Here is a 17,710-nt window from a genome sequence, read left to right on the forward strand (position 1 = left end):
GTTTATCTTTAGGAAATAAATAAGTAAGAATAAAGGTAAATGGGATTGAAACCATGGACTCCAGGCATCTAGTGTTAATGTTAAAATGGTTTTAAGAAGAAAAACAAGTAAATCTGTCGTCATTGAACATAAGATGTATTACAGTTAGTATCTGACAAAGTTGCCAAACAAAGAAAGGTAATTATCAGTTTCGTATGAGTTCGGTTGCAGTCCCATGGTTAGAATCGTGGACACTAGGTCAAAGGTGCTAGGTTCGACCCACACATTGCAAGTATTTTTCCTAGAACTTCACTCATGAAATTACATTGATAATGAATATAGAACGTAAATCCACATACAGGAATAAATAACAAAATTGATGCGTAAGTATGAAAAAGATAAACGGTGTTGCATAAGCCATAGTTATAGTATGGAGTTGTTTATAGGTTAGGTAATTGGCCCTTTGCTTTGCCACGTCTTAATTCCTACTTTCAAACACAGGCCTGACATACTTAAAACTATTTAATAGAAATGTTTCTTCTTCATCTTCTACCCTTATCTGTACCGTATTGATGCACTATTTTCTTACGACATTTTAAGTGTGTCCAAATACTTATTCACAAAATCTGGATTATCTCCAATTACAGGAGTTATTTTCATATTATTATTTGACATCTCATCAAAAATGAAGAAGAATATGGAAGTCTGGGCATTTACGGGGCTGACGACCGTCATAGGCTGGTTTAAGTGATCACTTTACACACGCCTATGACGGTCGTCAGCCCCGTAAATGCCCAGACTTCCATATTCTTCTTCATCTTTGATGAGATGTCAAAAAACAGTATTTTCTTGATTGTCTATTACATGAAGGGCAAGGTGATCAGTCCTGAGCTTTTATACCAATCCAGGGTGATATTAAATAAACGTGTGAGTCACGCAAAATCACGCATATTATCTTCCTTGGAATCAAACCCGGTGCGTCCAGCACAGTAGTCAAACATTTTGATGGTTTTTGTGGGTTAATTCATTATTGTCCGCCTCCGTAGTGTAATGGTCAGCACGCTCAGCTACCGTTCTGGAGGTCCCGGATTCGATTCCCAAGGGGGGTAAAATAAATATAAGTGATTTTTTCACTGTAATATTTATTCAATATTGCCATGGACTGGTACCTGAAGCGGAGGGCTGATTACCTTTCCTTCATGTGTAAACGATCAAGATAACACTGCGTTAATACGACACAGTGCCCTATGCACCATTGGGGTGCGGATAAGGGTTTAAAAAAAAAAAAATTCATTATTTGACTGTGTCCATTGCATGCTGGATGCCCTGGTCTCGATTCCCATGGGGTCAAAATAAATAAAATGAATTTTTCATTATAATATTTATTAATTTTCACCCTGGACTGGTACCTGGTACCTGCAGGGCAAGTCTAATCACTTTGCATTCATGTAATCAACAATTCGGATAATACTGAATACATACAATGTAGTGACCATTGAATACAGATAAGAGTTGAGGAGAAGAAAAAAATCATACAAGGTCCTGATAAAGTCACTGAGCACTTCACTTGTTTGTTATGTTGGTAGCTGTAAATTATCATTATTGTATTTTTTTATCACTTACAAACAAAAATAATAACTAAACTTCCTATATTTATAGAGAGAAAAAAATCTGTCACCAGGAACCATAAAAAAAGACACTGAGCCTTCATTTACATTCCCAAATTCATTCATGTAGTGTAGATAAAATATTTTAAATTTAAGTTTTACTCGGTAAATACCACTATTTCTTAAAATCTATTGTGACATGTGTTTTGATGCATTCCGGTACATACGGTGTTTGAAAATGATGTGGAATGCATCGAAACACGTGTCACATTAGAGTTTTAGAAATGGTGGTATTTACCAAGTAAAACTTATTTTATTTATTGTTTCAATGTTACAATGATAAAGTAAACACTGTTTTTATACCACTTGAGTTTATTAACCTGTCCGGGTGTGAGTTTTTCCAGACAAAACTGTATCTGATGAGTGAATTTGTTTTTGTTTTTTTTTTTTTACTTTTACAATTTTATATTATAGTCTATGCTATAAGCAACATATTTTCTTGAATAAACAAAGATATTTACACCAGTAAACATGGTTTATATAAAAATTATCGAAATATCGATAAATCATGTTTTTAACATGTTTTGATATAAATCGTGTCATAAATCATATTTTGTATCGGCCGTACATGTACGTCCATACTCCTTTGAGAAAAGTTTGGTATGGCCGTACATGTACGGCCATACTCCCGGACAGGTTAATGACTACTAGTTTCGGAAGCTAAATTTCCATCGTCAGGTCTGAATAATAACTAAAATATAAAATAATAAAATACTGTTCTATTAATAAGGAGAGGGGTAAGTTAGTTGAAGGGGGTTAGTCAAGGGGCGGAGTTTGAAAACAAAGGAAAAATGAAAAATGACAATGGAAGTTTAGCTTCCGAATCTAGTAGTCATTAATAAACTCAAGTGGTATAAAAACAAGTGTTTCCTTAATCAAAGTAAAACTTAAATAAAAAAGATAGATATTACCACAAACTGACCTCCGAATCAATTAATAGATCAAACATTATAATGCTGTTGCTTACTGAATTTTTAGTAAACAACCAAATTTAATATTTGACTATCAGACAATCTTTTATATTTGATTGAGTGAGAATTGATAGCATCAAAAAGTATTTCAAAATCATTGATTATGATTTTAAACTTTAATCAGTGTTATCAGAAAAATTTCTTTTCAATTTGACACATAATCTTTTTACACACCCATTTGATTTTTGTCTCTTTTTAATGTTCTTTGCATACAGTTACAGCTGATTGAGTGGCGCCATATATAAATGAGTTTTAAAAAAGCAGTTTACATTATTATAAGTTCTTCATAGTATTTTAACGAACTTCATCATACTTAATTTAAATTAATTGTATTAAAAGGAATAAAAATATGGTAAGAAATTAATGTTCACTTTAAGTCTTATTCCTTAATGGTTAAAGCACCTAGTTAAAAAAAAATAGATAACACTTTGATTTTATAATTAGTATTTAAAACACAAATTTTGTAATTTTCTGTTATTTAAAAATTGATTTATTTAAACCAATATTTTCGAATCATTATAAATTTTATATTTTTATCTGGTTTTATAGAAGCAATCTGCTCTTTCTTCAAGGCTAGTCTTAGATATTTTTTATTTTTAAACTAACTGTAACCCACGATGCGTTCCTGTGGCTATGGTTAAATGGAAAAGAAAGATAAGCACATTTTTCTATTATTTTTAATTTCACAATGCATATGGTTACACAATATTTTAGCAGCTTTCAAGAAACACGCTGCCCATCATAAACATAGTTAAGTTTTCTGTGTGTTGCTGTTACGTTTAGTAGATGGTGCTGGCATTGCTGTAAAAAAAGCGCTTTTCAAAAACAGCAAAAACACGCGCATATTGACAACGTTTGTCGAAATTTCGAAGCAATCAGTGAACAACTTAAGAAGATTTAAGATCAAGAATAAAATACCATTTTTATTTATTTAGATGTTATAATTTGAGAACATGTTATGCAATTTAATTTTTAAATTTGATATTATTTTGTTTTCAGACCAAAATGAAAATTGCAATACTGTCAGTATTTCTATTACTGGTAAATGTCTCATTAGGTTTAGATAATGGATTGGCACTAACACCACCCATGGGATGGTTAACTTGGCAAAGGTTCAGGTGTATCACGGATTGTGTAAACCGTCCCGATGAGTGTATAAGGTAAATAAGAATTAAATTAATTTACTTTTTAAATTTAAGCTTAAGTTATTTGGTAAATACTACTACGAGTATTTCTTAAAATCTGTTTCAATGCATTACGTATCATTTTCAAACACCGTAACGCATCGAAATGCATTGAAACACGTGTCACCATAGATTTTGAGAAATAGCGGTATGTAACAAGTTAAACTTATATGTATTAATAATATATTGGATATATTTGTATGTATATATTTTACCAAAAAGTGACTGAAAATTAATTATCATTGATAAAAATAATCCAAATGTTTTTTTCGACAAAATGAATAATATTTCTTCTTCTTCCTCTAACCCTTATGCGTACCCAATGGTGCATAAGGCACTGTGTCGTATTATCTTGATTGTCACTTACATGAAGGTAAACTGATCACTCCTGCGCTTCTGGGACCATTCCTGGATATTATTAAATAAATACTAGAGTGTAAAATTACTAATATTTATTTTTACTCTCCCCTGGGAATCCAGCCTGGGACCTCCAGTATGGTAGCTTAATACGCTAACCATTACACCACGGAGGCGGACAATATTTAATTCAAGCATATTTTTACAGTGAAAAATTAATCTTACGTACAGCTGATTTGATGGTTTCTGAAGGATATTTGGCTGCCGGATATGATTATCTCGGTATAGATGATTGTTGGATGGAAAGAAATAGAGATGAAGAAGGAAGACTCGTTCCTGATAGAGAAAGGTTCCCTAATGGAATGAAATATGTAGGAGATTACGTGAGTATCAATATCAGTACAGAATATTTTTTTTAGTTATGTAAGTCACCTAATGGTAGTTATTTTGAACTGCAAGAAAAAAGATAAGATAATTTTGGCCCCTTACAGTCTGATTCAATGGTTTAGTGCGAAAACTTATCATGTGCCTGTTAATATGAATGGCGTATGATGAATATTACCTTTACAAATATAATTTTTGATCAGATGTACATAAAGACACTGTCCGGACGTCTTCATGCAATTTATTCTGGAATGGCCTGAATTTTGCCTCTGTTATTTCCTACTGAATTGTTATAATTCTTCAAACTACAATTGTTATAACTCCTGAAAGATTAGAATAACGTGCAAATGAATAATACACATCGCTCACTCCTTTCAACAACATCACATATCAAAAAACTTGAAGATTGTTTTTAAAGTTTAAAAATATAATCAAATATGTTAAAAATTAATATCAAGCCACTTATTGAACTTTTTACTGTGCAACAGATTTTTTTAGGTAAAACATGAATGCTTTTTCTCCATTTGAAAAGTATTTAGTATATTAAAAAAAAAAAGTAAAACAATACCTTTTCTTCAAAATGCCAAAACAACACTTTCTGCCCTGTAGCGGGTAAATATTAAGTTAAAAATATGCTACTTTTGCTGGGATATAGTACATTTTCTGGGCATTCCGAAAGCATACTCAACTGAAAATTGACAATTTTTGATATATGACGTTGTTGAAAGGAGTGAGCGATATGTATTGGGCTATGTAAAGGGACAATGGGAACTGCATAGAGCTGGGTTAGGTTTCTTGGCAGTGGGTCCATATTAAAATTAATTAATCTTAAAATTTAGGGAAATATAGTAAAAATATAGTAAATTCATGAAGTTTACACAACAAATATATTGAAATATCACACTTGCAATGGTCAAGATATTAAAAATTGTAAAATGAATTCGTAATTGAAAATATTATCGTGTATGGTAAAAAGAAAAAAATAGTTTACGCTTAATTTGATCATAAAAAAAAACTACTTGTATTAGACCACTTTTGAGTTTATTAATGTGACCATAACTAGTTTTCGAGAACTACAGATATCTCGTCAACAGGTAAAAATACAAAACCATTTGTATTTTCACCTGATGATGAGAACAGCAAAATAAACTGTGTTTTATTTTTAAAATATTAATTCATCACGTTATTCCCTAAAGTTAGTGCTAAATCAATAAATAACATTATTTTATAAATTGTTTTTATTGTTTGCATGAAAGAATGAATCCGAGATAGACTAAATGCTTTTAATCAGATATGGTTTTGGGAGCATTCAATAATGCATATGTAATACGACTTTGACATAAATGAATGTTTTGTGTTTATTGGCTTCATTGTTTCAAATTGTAGTTACACAGCAAAGGATTGAAATTTGGCATTTACCAAGATTTTGGGACTCACACCTGCGAAGGGTATCCGGGAATATTGGGACATCAAGCAATTGATGCAGCTAGCTTTGCCGAATGGGGAGCGGATTACGTTAAATTAGACGGTTGTAATGTTGATGTTAATTTGATGGATCAAGGTACATAATTTTTGTTATTTGTTTGATTGCTGTGTATTTATAATATTGATACAATTAAAAATGAACATAGAAGTTTTATAAAATATTTTTCTTTATTGCATTGATAAATAGTACTTGGCCTACATGTTGATAATATGGACATTGTTATTTCTTCATACAGGTTATCCAGAGTTTGGAATGCTACTTAATCAGACTGGAAGACCAATGATGTATTCGTGTAGTTGGCCATTTTACTTAGAGATAAGCGGAATGACGGTAATATGGCAATATTGTGAACATTTATTTTATGGCGACATTGTGCTCTTTCTAATATTGACAAAAATAAGTCTTTCCAAGTAAAAATACGTTATGTAAAATAAAGTTAATTGAATGTAATTATTGTAATTTGTGAATGTTATTTTAGCCCAACTTTAGTTCTATTATTGAGCATTGTAATATCTGGAGGAACTACTATGATATTCAAGATTCATGGGGGAGTGTTCAAAGTATAATGGGATACTTCGGAGAGAACTCAGAACGACTAGCTTCATATGCTGGGCCTGGTCATTGGAATGACCCAGATATGGTGAGACTAATTTATTTACTACTGTTGTTTTCCTTAGCTGTGCCCTGATTTGGATTTCAGTAGCATTAAAATTTTCAAATAATTTGTTCTGCTCTTTTTAAAATAAATTTAGTTTTTGTTTGTTTATGATGTAAAAATGTGTGATTTGTTTGAATTTTTTGATGATACATTTGGAATTTTTATAAAATAATTCATGTTTTAACTACAAATGTACATGGTACCTACCTATATGAAAACCCAATGAAGAAAGGCAATGTTTTATCCCTAATAAATAGATCAAATCTAAATTTTCACATTCATTTATTAGCCATAGACACTGATTGTATTGCGTATCAAGACATAAATTGTATGGCACCTTTAAGGGGTTTTTTGAAAATGGCAATACATATTATTATAAATAATGTTCAAATTATGAGATTAAAAAAAAAATCATTATTAATTATTTTGTTTATATGACTATTTATTATTGATTATTTTTATTGGATTCCTTCCATCGTTACACATTATATGTTCCAGATTATAATTTACAAACATGCGTGTATTATCAATAACTTGTGTATTGTATTAAGAGCGATCGATTTTGTGGTGATGTGTGATTGAATTAATACTATTTTATTTTTATTTTTAAGCTTGTAATTGGAAACTTTGGTCTAAGCATTGATCAAAGTAGGGTCCAGATAGCAGTTTGGGCAATATTAGCAGCACCGATGCTCATGTCAGCGGACCTAGCAACCATGAGACCAGAGTTCAAGGAAATTCTTCTTAATAAAAACGTTATTGCAGTTAGTCAAGATCCCTTAGGGCGAGCTGGTGTTTTAGTATTAAAGGTAAATATGTATGCCTTCCTCCACAGTGCAATAAATAGATAGCTATTTGGTTCCCATGTGAGATTATAACTTTACACTTTTTTTTGGCAAAGCACCCAAAATTGAGTTATAAATGCCACAAACAACTGGTATTTTTTAAAAATTAATGTTTTACTTGGTAAATACCACTATTTTTTAAAATCTACTGTGACAGGGGTTTCATACGGTGTTTGAAAATGATGCGGAATGCATCGAAACACGTGTCACAGTAGATTTTAAGAAATAGTAATATTTACTAAGTAAAACATTAAATAAAAATGGATGGATTTCACCACAAAGTGACTGTCGAATCAATTAATGAAGGTATTTTTTTATTAGGCTATAAATTAATTTTTAATGATCACTAATATTCAATTTGTTATATTTTTTCAAGTGTTTTATGATGCATTATTGATTTTTGGAGAGTTTAGCAGTAGGAGTTGCTGGACATTAAGCGGGAAGGACAAACCTCCAAGCGAATATCCTGAAGGAACTCAAGGAAGTAAGAGGTCAAACTTAAAAGCATAAAATATAACCATTACTGGCATTTTCAGAGACAGAATATAGAAGTTTGGCGGAGAGAAATAACACCAGTTATCGCTGGCTTCCCGTCACTAGCCTTTGCCTTTGTAAACCATAACACTGACGGAGCTCCTAGAGATGCTGTGTTCAACTTTACTGAACTGGGAATAGCAAACGCTAATTACTATGAAATTACGGTAAGTTAAAAATTTACTTTCTTACTCTGATCCGCACCCAATGCTGCATAGGGAATTGCAACAATGCAGTCTTATCTTTGACTGTCAGTTGCATGAAGACGAGGCAATCAATACTGCGCTTCCCTTATTGGTATTTACCACCAGTCCAGGGTTAACCAAATATTAGATTGAAATAAACACTTATGTTTATTTTGTCCCCCACGGAAATCAAATTCAGGACCAGGAATGTGGTAGCCAAACGCGCTAATCTACTACACTACAAAAACAAATTATTTCACTTTAATAATAATAATATTTTAGTTGTCAGGTAAGGAGTCGGAATAATCAGCTGGTATGTATGAGGAGATGCATGAATGTAAAAGAGGCGAAGAATGTTTGCAAAAACAGATTGGTGTGGGTTCTATTCGCCTACCTCTGCAGTTAGGGGCGTGATGGTTAGTTAGTTAGAACAAAAGAAAACTTTCCTTTTATCTTATTGTAGCTATAGTTACTTTACTAATTATCGTCAATTTTCTTTTATTTATTTCATAAAAGTATTTTTACAGGATCTCTTTACATCAGAAACAATGATCTGGGGTCTTGTGAGGAGAGATTTTAATGTCCGAATAAATCCTACAGGTATTAAAATGTTGTTTATTTAATGTTTCAAAAATAATTAATTTCCAACTTTGGTCATATTGTCTCACTGGGTACGCTAGTGACCATAGAAGATACTTAAAACCATCACAAGACCAACAAAGTTTGTGGAACTAGTGCCTTTTATATAAGTGCTACTAATAATTGTGTTTTTTTTTCTTTCTAGGTGTTCAAATGTATAAAGTAGAAATTATTCCCATCAAAAACTAAGTGTTTATGACGATTATTTATAATATTGCATTAATAATACATATTTTGTAAATAAATATTTTTCATGTAAATACGAGTAAAGTGCATTATTCTTGTTATTGATTGTTTTCCTTCATATAAAATAAATCATTTATGTACTTAAATATTAAAGACATTAAAATAAAATTGGTACATTATTTATTATAGACATTAAAATAAATCTTGGTGTTATAATTGAAAGGTAAAAATGAAAAGTCAAGGGTTATTAGGTATTGTGACATTAAGAAAATATATATGAAAAGTAAATTTTCTTTGTAGGTACTATTATTACATTGTCCAGTAGAAAATTTTAGATCAAGGCCTGAAAAAAGCAAGATTTGTGATGAAAATTTTCATTTCCCTCTTGCCAGCATGCTTTGTTCAATGAATGATCCATCATTTAATAGATCTGATAGAACGTATAATATAACTTAAGTGTTTCATATCTACTAATGCGGATTTTCTAAATGGCAAGGCTCTTGGGTAGTCTGGCAGCTCTCTTGCATTCCCCCAAGTCAGGTCCATGTTTCGAAGTTCAAATAAGAACTGGCAACGGATGTCAGCAGTGGACGTCCTTGGCGGCGGGAACCTAATGCCTTGTAAAAGCGGAAAACTTGATTAAGGCTCTTGAGAGGCATACGAAATACACGGCATAGCTAACTGAACAGCCTTTTCTTGGTGACAGTTGTGATCATGGGTTACTGTGTCCTATGCTATATTTCCTCATTCATCACAAAGTCAAATTACCACACGCCTAAAATTCTTCACAGACATTTATTCTCAAAGCTGATCGGTGCTTTGTAAGGTGAATAAGATACAGTGATTTTATAACAAAGTTACTTGGCAAATTTTTATTATATTCAAGTTTACAACAACTACAATATGAAGTCCTGGAGTGGAGACCATGGGACGTGAAGTGAGGAATAGGCCGGCCCCAGAAAAGATGGGCAGATGACATTGTCCCCGTCACGGGTAGTAAGTGGATCGAAAAAGCCCAAACAAGAGAATTCTAAAAAAAAATTAGAAGAGTTCTAGGTCCAGCAGTGGAGAGACGGCTGGCAAAGTAGATAATATGAATAGCAGAAAATGATACAAGGGCATAAAATTAGTACATAAATTCTGATCAGATTAATTAATTTTTCATGTTTTTCTGACGACTTGTGATGCTTCAGCTATGTAAACATCACCAACCGTACTCCAATCTACTAAGTACTAGAATGATTTGAATTGCACTACATTGTTGGCATTTTTAAAGAACCATGTTTTCCATAGTATAACTATTGCGCATGCTTTATGAAAATATTTGTAATACCTATTTGTGGTTCTTCAAAAATAAATAGTAATATGATGAAACAATAATAACCTAGTGCTCCATATCGAAGAGTGTAGTGTTCTACTATTATTATTTTTCTGCAGTTTATCTAATCTGTTCAACAAAAAATGTTGTGCTTTATGCCCCCATGAGCTAGTTTACACTTATCTATTGTTTTGTAATATCGTTATATAATTGCAATAATATCTGAAGTACATATTTTATTATCTATAAACAATGTCAATTTAGTCCGCCTCCATAGTATAGTGGAAAGTGCATTTAACTATCATGCCGGAGGTCCTGGGTTCGATTCCCGGTTAGGTTGAATAAATATAAGTAATTATAATCTAATTTTTAATTGACGTCATCCTGGTCAGGTATAAGAAGAACAGGACTAATCACATTGCTATATGTAATAAATAATTAAAACTACACAGTGCCTTATGAGACGCTGGTTGCGGATAAGGTTTATTAGATGTCTTAACAGATACGAACCATCTTTTTTACACCATGGTAAAATGACATTCTGAGTATTTTTACGGCTTATAACCTGGTATTGGCAGTCTTAAGTGATCGCTTTGTGATATTCTGTAATGTTAACTATTTTGCCCCTTATTAAACATCCATATTGCCAAAATTCAAAGATGATTTATATATGTCATATTAATTGTATGCAAGTCAATATCGGGTCATAAGCCCTGTGAAACCTTGACTTATTATTGTATAGAAAATACCTTTGTTTAAAAAAATACATTTTCTCTGTTCAGACACCTAAGATACGAGTGTCTTAAAATAAATTGTTATTACATGAAATATTTTATGATTTTAGTGTTGTTGCTTACCGCTTTTGTTTTTGTGAAAAATAATTCATTAAATAAAAAACAAGCTAGATAATCTTAAAAAAATATTTGATAGAGTGAAGAATGATGGATCTACAAAATAGATATTTCATAACAATTCTTATCTAGTTTTTTTTAAATAAAAAAAATAATATATGTGTTGCTAATTTGGGTCGAGAAGTTTAAGCAATGTTATCAGGTGATGGACCACCCTGTTGAGAATTTTCTTTTAATTTTGATACACTATCTATTAATTTATACAAGCATTCGATTTAAGTACACATTCTGTATTTTATACCGAGCAGAGTGACAGGTGCTATATATACATATATCATTGAGTTCAATGATAAAGGTTTCATTATTCTAAATTCTTCATAGTACTTCTACCTATTTAATTACATTAATTTAATTTAATTTAAGTAAGGAACATATTTACTGTGAGTTAAGGACAAAAATCAGGTAAAAGATAAAAGATTGTACACTCAGACCTCGCTCTGCGTCCTTTCACTTTGCGTTTTTTCGAAGTTGCGTCGTTACTGAATTAAGACTCATTTTCGCTATCTTTGATGTTTATATGATTTCCAATGGAAAATAACAATTCACTTTGCGTTGTTTCAATTTGTGTCGCGATATTTTGGAATGTATCAACGACGCAAAGTGAGGTCTTAGTGTATTATAATCTCTGTAGAAAATTGTTCTAGATACAATTATTTATTACAGCTCCCTAGGTTAATAAACAATTTGTAATTATTATGAATTTGAAATTACATGTTTAATATTTTATAAATTCTCCAGCATAATTTTGTTTTCAGTTAAAAATGAAAATTGCAATATTGGCAGTATTGCTACTACTGGTAAATGTGTCGCTGGGTTTAGATAATGGATTGGCACTAACACCACCCATGGGATGGTTAACCTGGGAAAGGTTCAGGTGTATCACGGATTGTGTAAATCGACCCGATGAATGTATAAGGTGAGTAATAATGACTCATAACTACTTTTTGAAAAGTGTATATCAAATATTAACAATATCATTGTTTATGAAGAATTAAAATATTTGTCCGCCTCTGTAGCAGAGTGTTTAATGCAGTTTAGCTACTATGCTGGTGGTCCTGGGTTTGATTCCCAGAGAAATATCAAAATGTATATAATGCTGTTTATAATTTTCTCATATTCTTATAATTTTTTTGAATAATTATCTAATTAAAACATATTAGTGTCAAAAATAAAAATAAAGTCATAAATATTTTAAAATATGCTTACCAAGTAAAATTGTAGTGGTATCTATACATATTTTTTAAAGTATCTATTGGAATATAATAAGTTTACCATTTAAGAAAAAATGTTAATGCATAAAGGGTTGATAAAAAAGTATGATGAGATGATAGAAATTATGAAGAATGAATGGAAATAATTGTATCACCCAATAACACGATCACAACACACTAATATTGCATGTGTATTACATATTAGCACATTAGTATTTTGTACAGAAAATGTATGAATAGTGTTTTTTGTTGTAGTGTAGTGTTGTTTTCATGCTGGTATAGTAATTATCCTATTAAAGGTAAAAGTATGTCTCGAAAGTGGTAGAAAAAATCGTAGTGAATGGACACATACTAATATAACAAACGTTTTGTTATATTTTTAATTTATAAATAAGTTTATAACTTTGCAGTGAAAAATTAATCACACGTACAGCTGATTTAATGGTTTCTGAAGGATATTTAGCTGCCGGATATGACTATGTTGGTATCGACGATTGTTGGCTGGAGATGTATAGAGACGAAGATGGAAAACTTGTTCCAGATAAGGAAAGGTTCCCCAATGGGATGAAATTTGTAGGGGATTATGTGAGTAACACAATTATATTTTATTAATATTAGTAAAAAAAAAACATAGACCAGCACCTACTCTGGTTGTAGTCCACGGTTAGTGTCATAATCTTAATTCAGAGACTCTATGTTCAATCTCCCATTGGCAACAAATTGATTTCTGTTTTTTGAAAATATAATGGAATTTTAATATTTGTCCGCCTCCGTAGTGTAATGGTCAGCACACTCGGCTACCGTTCTGGAGGTCCCGGGTTCGATTCCCAAGGGGGGTAAAATAAATATAAGTGATTTTTTCACTGTAATATTTATTCAATATTACCATGGACTGCTGCCTGAAGCGGAGGGCTGATCACCCTTCCTTCATGTGTAAACGATCAAGATAACACTGCGTTTATATGACACAGTGCCCTATGCACCATTGGGGTGCGGATAAGGGTTTTATTATTATTATTATTATTAATATTTGGGTATATCATAAAAACACAAATGCTCATTTCCTTAAATATATATAAATAGTCATTTAGAACTGCAAATAATGTCATTGCTATACCTATATCTGAAAGAAAACCAAAAGACCAATAATTTTTTTTAAACCAATCACAGCTACATTATAATTTGAATATTGAAGGTTTCCTCAAGGGGCTTGTACACCTTTACGGTAGCTTTCATAAGGTTATACGAATACGGGTATGCAAACTTGACTGCCCTAGCCATCGCTGCTCTTTCTCTTTTCTCCCTACCAATCCTCCTTCATTTACTTTCCCATGTTCACTGTTTATAGCTGGTCAACACACGGAAAATTACTCTCAAGTGATAGTCGACATCGGGAGGACCTAATATGGCACATAAATTAGAAGATATAACAATAATGTCCATCACCTTAAACTCTTCCACTTACATAATCACTCTTCTATCAAATATATTCCACACCTAGATCCAAAAATCCATAGTGCAGGATTGATCATCCTGCCTGAAGGATTATATGAATATAATAAAGTTGAAATTGCATCATTCAGAAAGCTTGAAACGGTGTAAGTAGCTCATAAACACTCGCCCAAATTGGTCATGGTGGGTTCATAAATGCTTAGGAACCCACCATGACCCATTTGGGCGAGCTCAAAGTCAGGTTTCTGTAGTCTCCTAAAATCAAATGCATATAAAGTGGTCAGTAAGAACATTTTGGTTACCTATCCAGACCAGTAATGTTACACAGACTTGCCTTCATGTAATTTACGATGGGCCATAACACTGTGGCCATTTGATGCAATGTCCTATGCACCATTGGGTGGGGATAGCGGTAAGAAGAAGAAGGAAGAAGGAATCATTACAATAGAATTCAACCGTACCCACCTTCAATCAACTGACATAATTTTTGCTTCTTCCGCAATATTAAAAAAAATCTTTATTTTATTTATTGTAACTGCAGACAGTTGGTAGAGTTTCATTTTGAATTGTTGGGTAATATATCCAAAAGCAAACACGGTTATTGGATTGAATTCTACCTTTATTTACAAATATTTGATAATACGTGACACGTTTAGTCTTATTAAGACATTATATGTGTAAATAAAGTAGAATTCAATCCAATAACGGTGTTTAATTTTGGATATATTACCCAACAATTCAAAAATTTTATTGTTAGCACATTTTTAATGTTTTTAATGATTTCGATTGTAGTTGCACAGCAAAGGACTGAAGTTTGGCATTTATCAAGATTTCGGAACCAACACTTGTGCCGGGTATCCGGGAATATTGGGGCATCAAGCGATTGACGCAGCTACATTCGCTGAATGGGGAGCGGACTATGTCAAATTAGATGGTTGCTATGTTGATATTAATTTGATGGATGAAGGTGTGTATATTTACAAAATTTATCACAATCTTTGATTACATAAATTATTTTTACATGATTTTATAACAATTATTTTAATCATTTAAATGATAATCAGTAATTGGTTATCATTAAATACCATTATAAATCAAAAAGATAATTTTTTTGGTATTGCATAAGATACGAATATACTGTCGAATAAGTATGAACATTTGGCTGAAATTGTCTAATTTTCCGTCCGCTTCCATAGTGGTTAGCACCATGCTAGAAGTCCAGGGTTCGATTCCCAGGGGGGTCAATATAATATGAGTTTTTTCAATATAATATTTATTCATTATCACCCTGGACTGGTACCTGAAGCGCAAGACTGCTCACCTTGCCTTCGTATAACAAACAATCAAATTATCAATTTGGTGAAGTACCCTATGCACCATTAGGTCCGGATAAGGGTCAGTAGTAGTTTTAGTAATTTTTTCGTAAATGAAAAAATGTTTTAAATAAAATAATTAAATTTTTCAGTTTTTTTCTTTTCAATACTTAAATTATCTCGTCATGTACTTCATCAATTCGTGAATTTTATTTTGGTACTTATATGAGAGGCTACATGTACATATTAGCAGTATATGATTTACACAAGCTAGTATGAGTACGGGTATGTGAATCCAAGTGCCATAGCCATTACTCCCATTCTTCTTTTTCATTTCCTTTCTCACATAGCGGTAATGTACTAAATCCTGAGCTCATTTCAGTTCATCAATTTCTTCATTTGTATCTCATCAAATATATGACTTTCCTAAATGTAATGATCTGGAGCGCAGTATTCATCGTCTTGCCATTATATAGTTAATCATCAAGTTAACACTGCGTCAATCAGACCTGGTCACTAAACACCAACTAAGCGGCAATAGGTTTTAAAGAAAACGTACGAGGACTTAATTAGCTCTTAGTTTTGTAAGGGCTGAGAATAGATATGTAATTTCTTGTTTTAACAAAAAGAGAAACAAATTCCTTCAATTAATTAATTAAATATTGGATAGCAGTTCATTGTTTATAACATATTATTATTTTTTCTTATATCTTTTGTCCGCCTCCGTAGTGTAATGGTCAGCATGCTCGCCTACCGTTCTGGAGGTCCCGGGTTCGATTCCCAGGGGGGTTTAATGAATATAAGTGATTTTTTCACTCTAATATTTATTCAATACTACACTGGACTGGTACCTGAAGTGGAGGGCTGATCACCTTTCCTTCATGTGTAATCGATAAAGATAACACTGCGTTTATATGAAGCAGTGCCCTATGCACCATTGGGGTGCGGTAAGGGATTTATTATTATTATTTCTTCTTATAGGCTATCCGGAGTTTGGTATGCTACTTAATCAAACTGGAAGACCAATGCTGTATTCATGTAGTTGGCCAGTGTACCAAGAAGAAAATGGAATGATGGTAACACTGATTAATATTAAAACAATATTCTGTCGTCCAAAATACACCTTTGTGATTTACCCACTAATTTGTTGTATCCCTTGAAATAGAAGTAATAATTTTAAATAATTTTAGCCAAACTTTACTTCAATTATTGAACATTGCAACATGTGGAGGAACTATGATGACATTGACGATTCATGGTGGAGTGTTAGAGATATTATGAGTTACTTTGGAAAGAATTCAGAACGACTTGCTACATATGCTGGGCCCGGTCATTGGAATGATCCAGACATGGTGAGATATTTTTTACTATTCAAGTAAATAACAGAAAAATAGTAAAAATCCACTGATGCGGATCTTCTGAATGATCTCACTTCTAATTACACACGGTACATCTAAAGTGGTAATTACCAAAGTTTTTTGCAATTGGCCAATATTTCCTTGAAGCTAGTGATGAACACACCTTCAATGTTAGTGTTTTTGTATAAAAATAAATATCTGGGGGGAATCTCTATGATTTTATTAGGATAAAGGTCTGTATGTGATTGATAAAGTTTATGTTATTTTTCTGCATTTTTTAGCTCATAATTGGAAACTTTGGTCTTAGCATTGATCAAAGTAAGGTGCAGATGGCAGTTTGGGCAATATTGGCAGCACCATTGCTTATGTCTGTGGATTTGGCAACTATAAGACCAGAATTCAAAGAAATTCTTCTTAATAAAGATATTATTGAGGTTAATCAAGATCCCTTGGGAAGAGCTGGTATTTTATTGTTAACAGTGAGTACATCTATCTTTCTCTGTATTATAATAGGCATACTTTTTACCATATTTTTTTTTTGACGATTGAAAATATTTATTTTTCTTTCAGAGACGGAATATTGAAGTCTGGAGAAGAGAAATAACTCCAATTATTGATGGCGAACCATCTTTAGCCTTCGCTTTTGTAAATCATAATACTGATGGTATTCCTAGAGATGCTGTTTTCAATTTTACTGAACTTGGAATACCTGATGCTAATGATTATAAAATTGTGGTAAGCTCAAATTATGGTTTGATAATCAAATCATCTACCCTTTTAACTAAGATCACCTCTACTTTATCTATATATTACTAATTGTTTGTTTTCATTCAAAAATATTTCTTCAGGATCTCTTTACAACTGAATCAAGGAACTGGGGTCTGGAGAGAAGAGATTTCAATGTTAGAATAAATCCTACAGGTATAAAAATATCACAAATATAATTTTTTTGTAACAGTTGTTTTTATTTTTTTATGATGCTAATAATAAGGTTTTTTTAGGTGTGCAAATGTACAAAATCGAAGTTATTCCCTCCAAGAACAAGAAATAATAATACATATTTAAAAAATGT

The 17,710-nt window shown here is 32.0% G+C and overlaps 2 protein-coding genes across 2 annotated transcripts; both read left to right on the forward strand.

Moving 5' to 3' along the window:
• Positions 1 to 3,622: 3,622 nt before the first annotated feature.
• On the forward strand, positions 3,623 to 9,055 carry LOC148307944 (alpha-galactosidase A-like). The gene is made up of 8 exons (XM_088262566.1): positions 3,623 to 3,777; positions 4,367 to 4,541; positions 5,929 to 6,103; positions 6,264 to 6,358; positions 6,507 to 6,668; positions 7,298 to 7,495; positions 8,068 to 8,232; positions 9,035 to 9,055. Exons 1-8 carry the CDS (start codon positions 3,623 to 3,625, stop codon positions 9,053 to 9,055), a joined length of 1,146 nt encoding a protein of 381 aa, XP_088118692.1.
• Positions 9,056 to 11,750: 2,695 nt separating this feature from the next.
• Positions 11,751 to 17,582, forward strand: LOC148307945 (alpha-N-acetylgalactosaminidase-like). Its single transcript, XM_088262564.1, has 8 exons — positions 11,751 to 12,220; positions 12,926 to 13,100; positions 14,760 to 14,934; positions 16,262 to 16,356; positions 16,471 to 16,632; positions 16,920 to 17,117; positions 17,209 to 17,373; positions 17,487 to 17,582. The coding sequence occupies exons 1-8, from the start codon at positions 12,066 to 12,068 to the stop codon at positions 17,580 to 17,582; spliced, it is 1,221 nt and encodes a 406-aa protein (XP_088118690.1). The 5' UTR covers positions 11,751 to 12,065.
• The last annotated feature ends 128 nt before the right edge of the window (positions 17,583 to 17,710 follow it).

Source organism: Brachycentrus maculatus, unplaced genomic scaffold (genome assembly GCF_059751285.1).
Source record: "Brachycentrus maculatus isolate JH-2025_06_01 unplaced genomic scaffold, ASM5975128v1 h1tg000184l, whole genome shotgun sequence".
NCBI lineage: Eukaryota > Metazoa > Arthropoda > Insecta > Trichoptera > Brachycentridae > Brachycentrus > Brachycentrus maculatus.

Bases quoted from the DNA above. Each gene is read 5' to 3' on its own strand.
- LOC148307944 (XM_088262566.1), top strand. From the start codon at position 3,623: ATGAAAATTGCAATACTGTCAGTATTTCTATTACTGGTAAATGTCTCA. The intron at 3,778-4,366 runs GTAAATAAGAAT...ATATTTTTACAG, and splicing joins CGTCCCGATGAGTGTATAAG to TGAAAAATTAATCTTACGTA. The intron at 6,669-7,297 runs GTGAGACTAATT...TTTATTTTTAAG, and splicing joins ATTGGAATGACCCAGATATG to CTTGTAATTGGAAACTTTGG.
- LOC148307945 (XM_088262564.1), top strand. From the start codon at position 12,066: ATGAAAATTGCAATATTGGCAGTATTGCTACTACTGGTAAATGTGTCG. The intron at 16,357-16,470 runs GTAACACTGATT...AAATAATTTTAG, and splicing joins AAGAAGAAAATGGAATGATG to CCAAACTTTACTTCAATTAT. The intron at 17,118-17,208 runs GTGAGTACATCT...TTTTTCTTTCAG, and splicing joins CTGGTATTTTATTGTTAACA to AGACGGAATATTGAAGTCTG.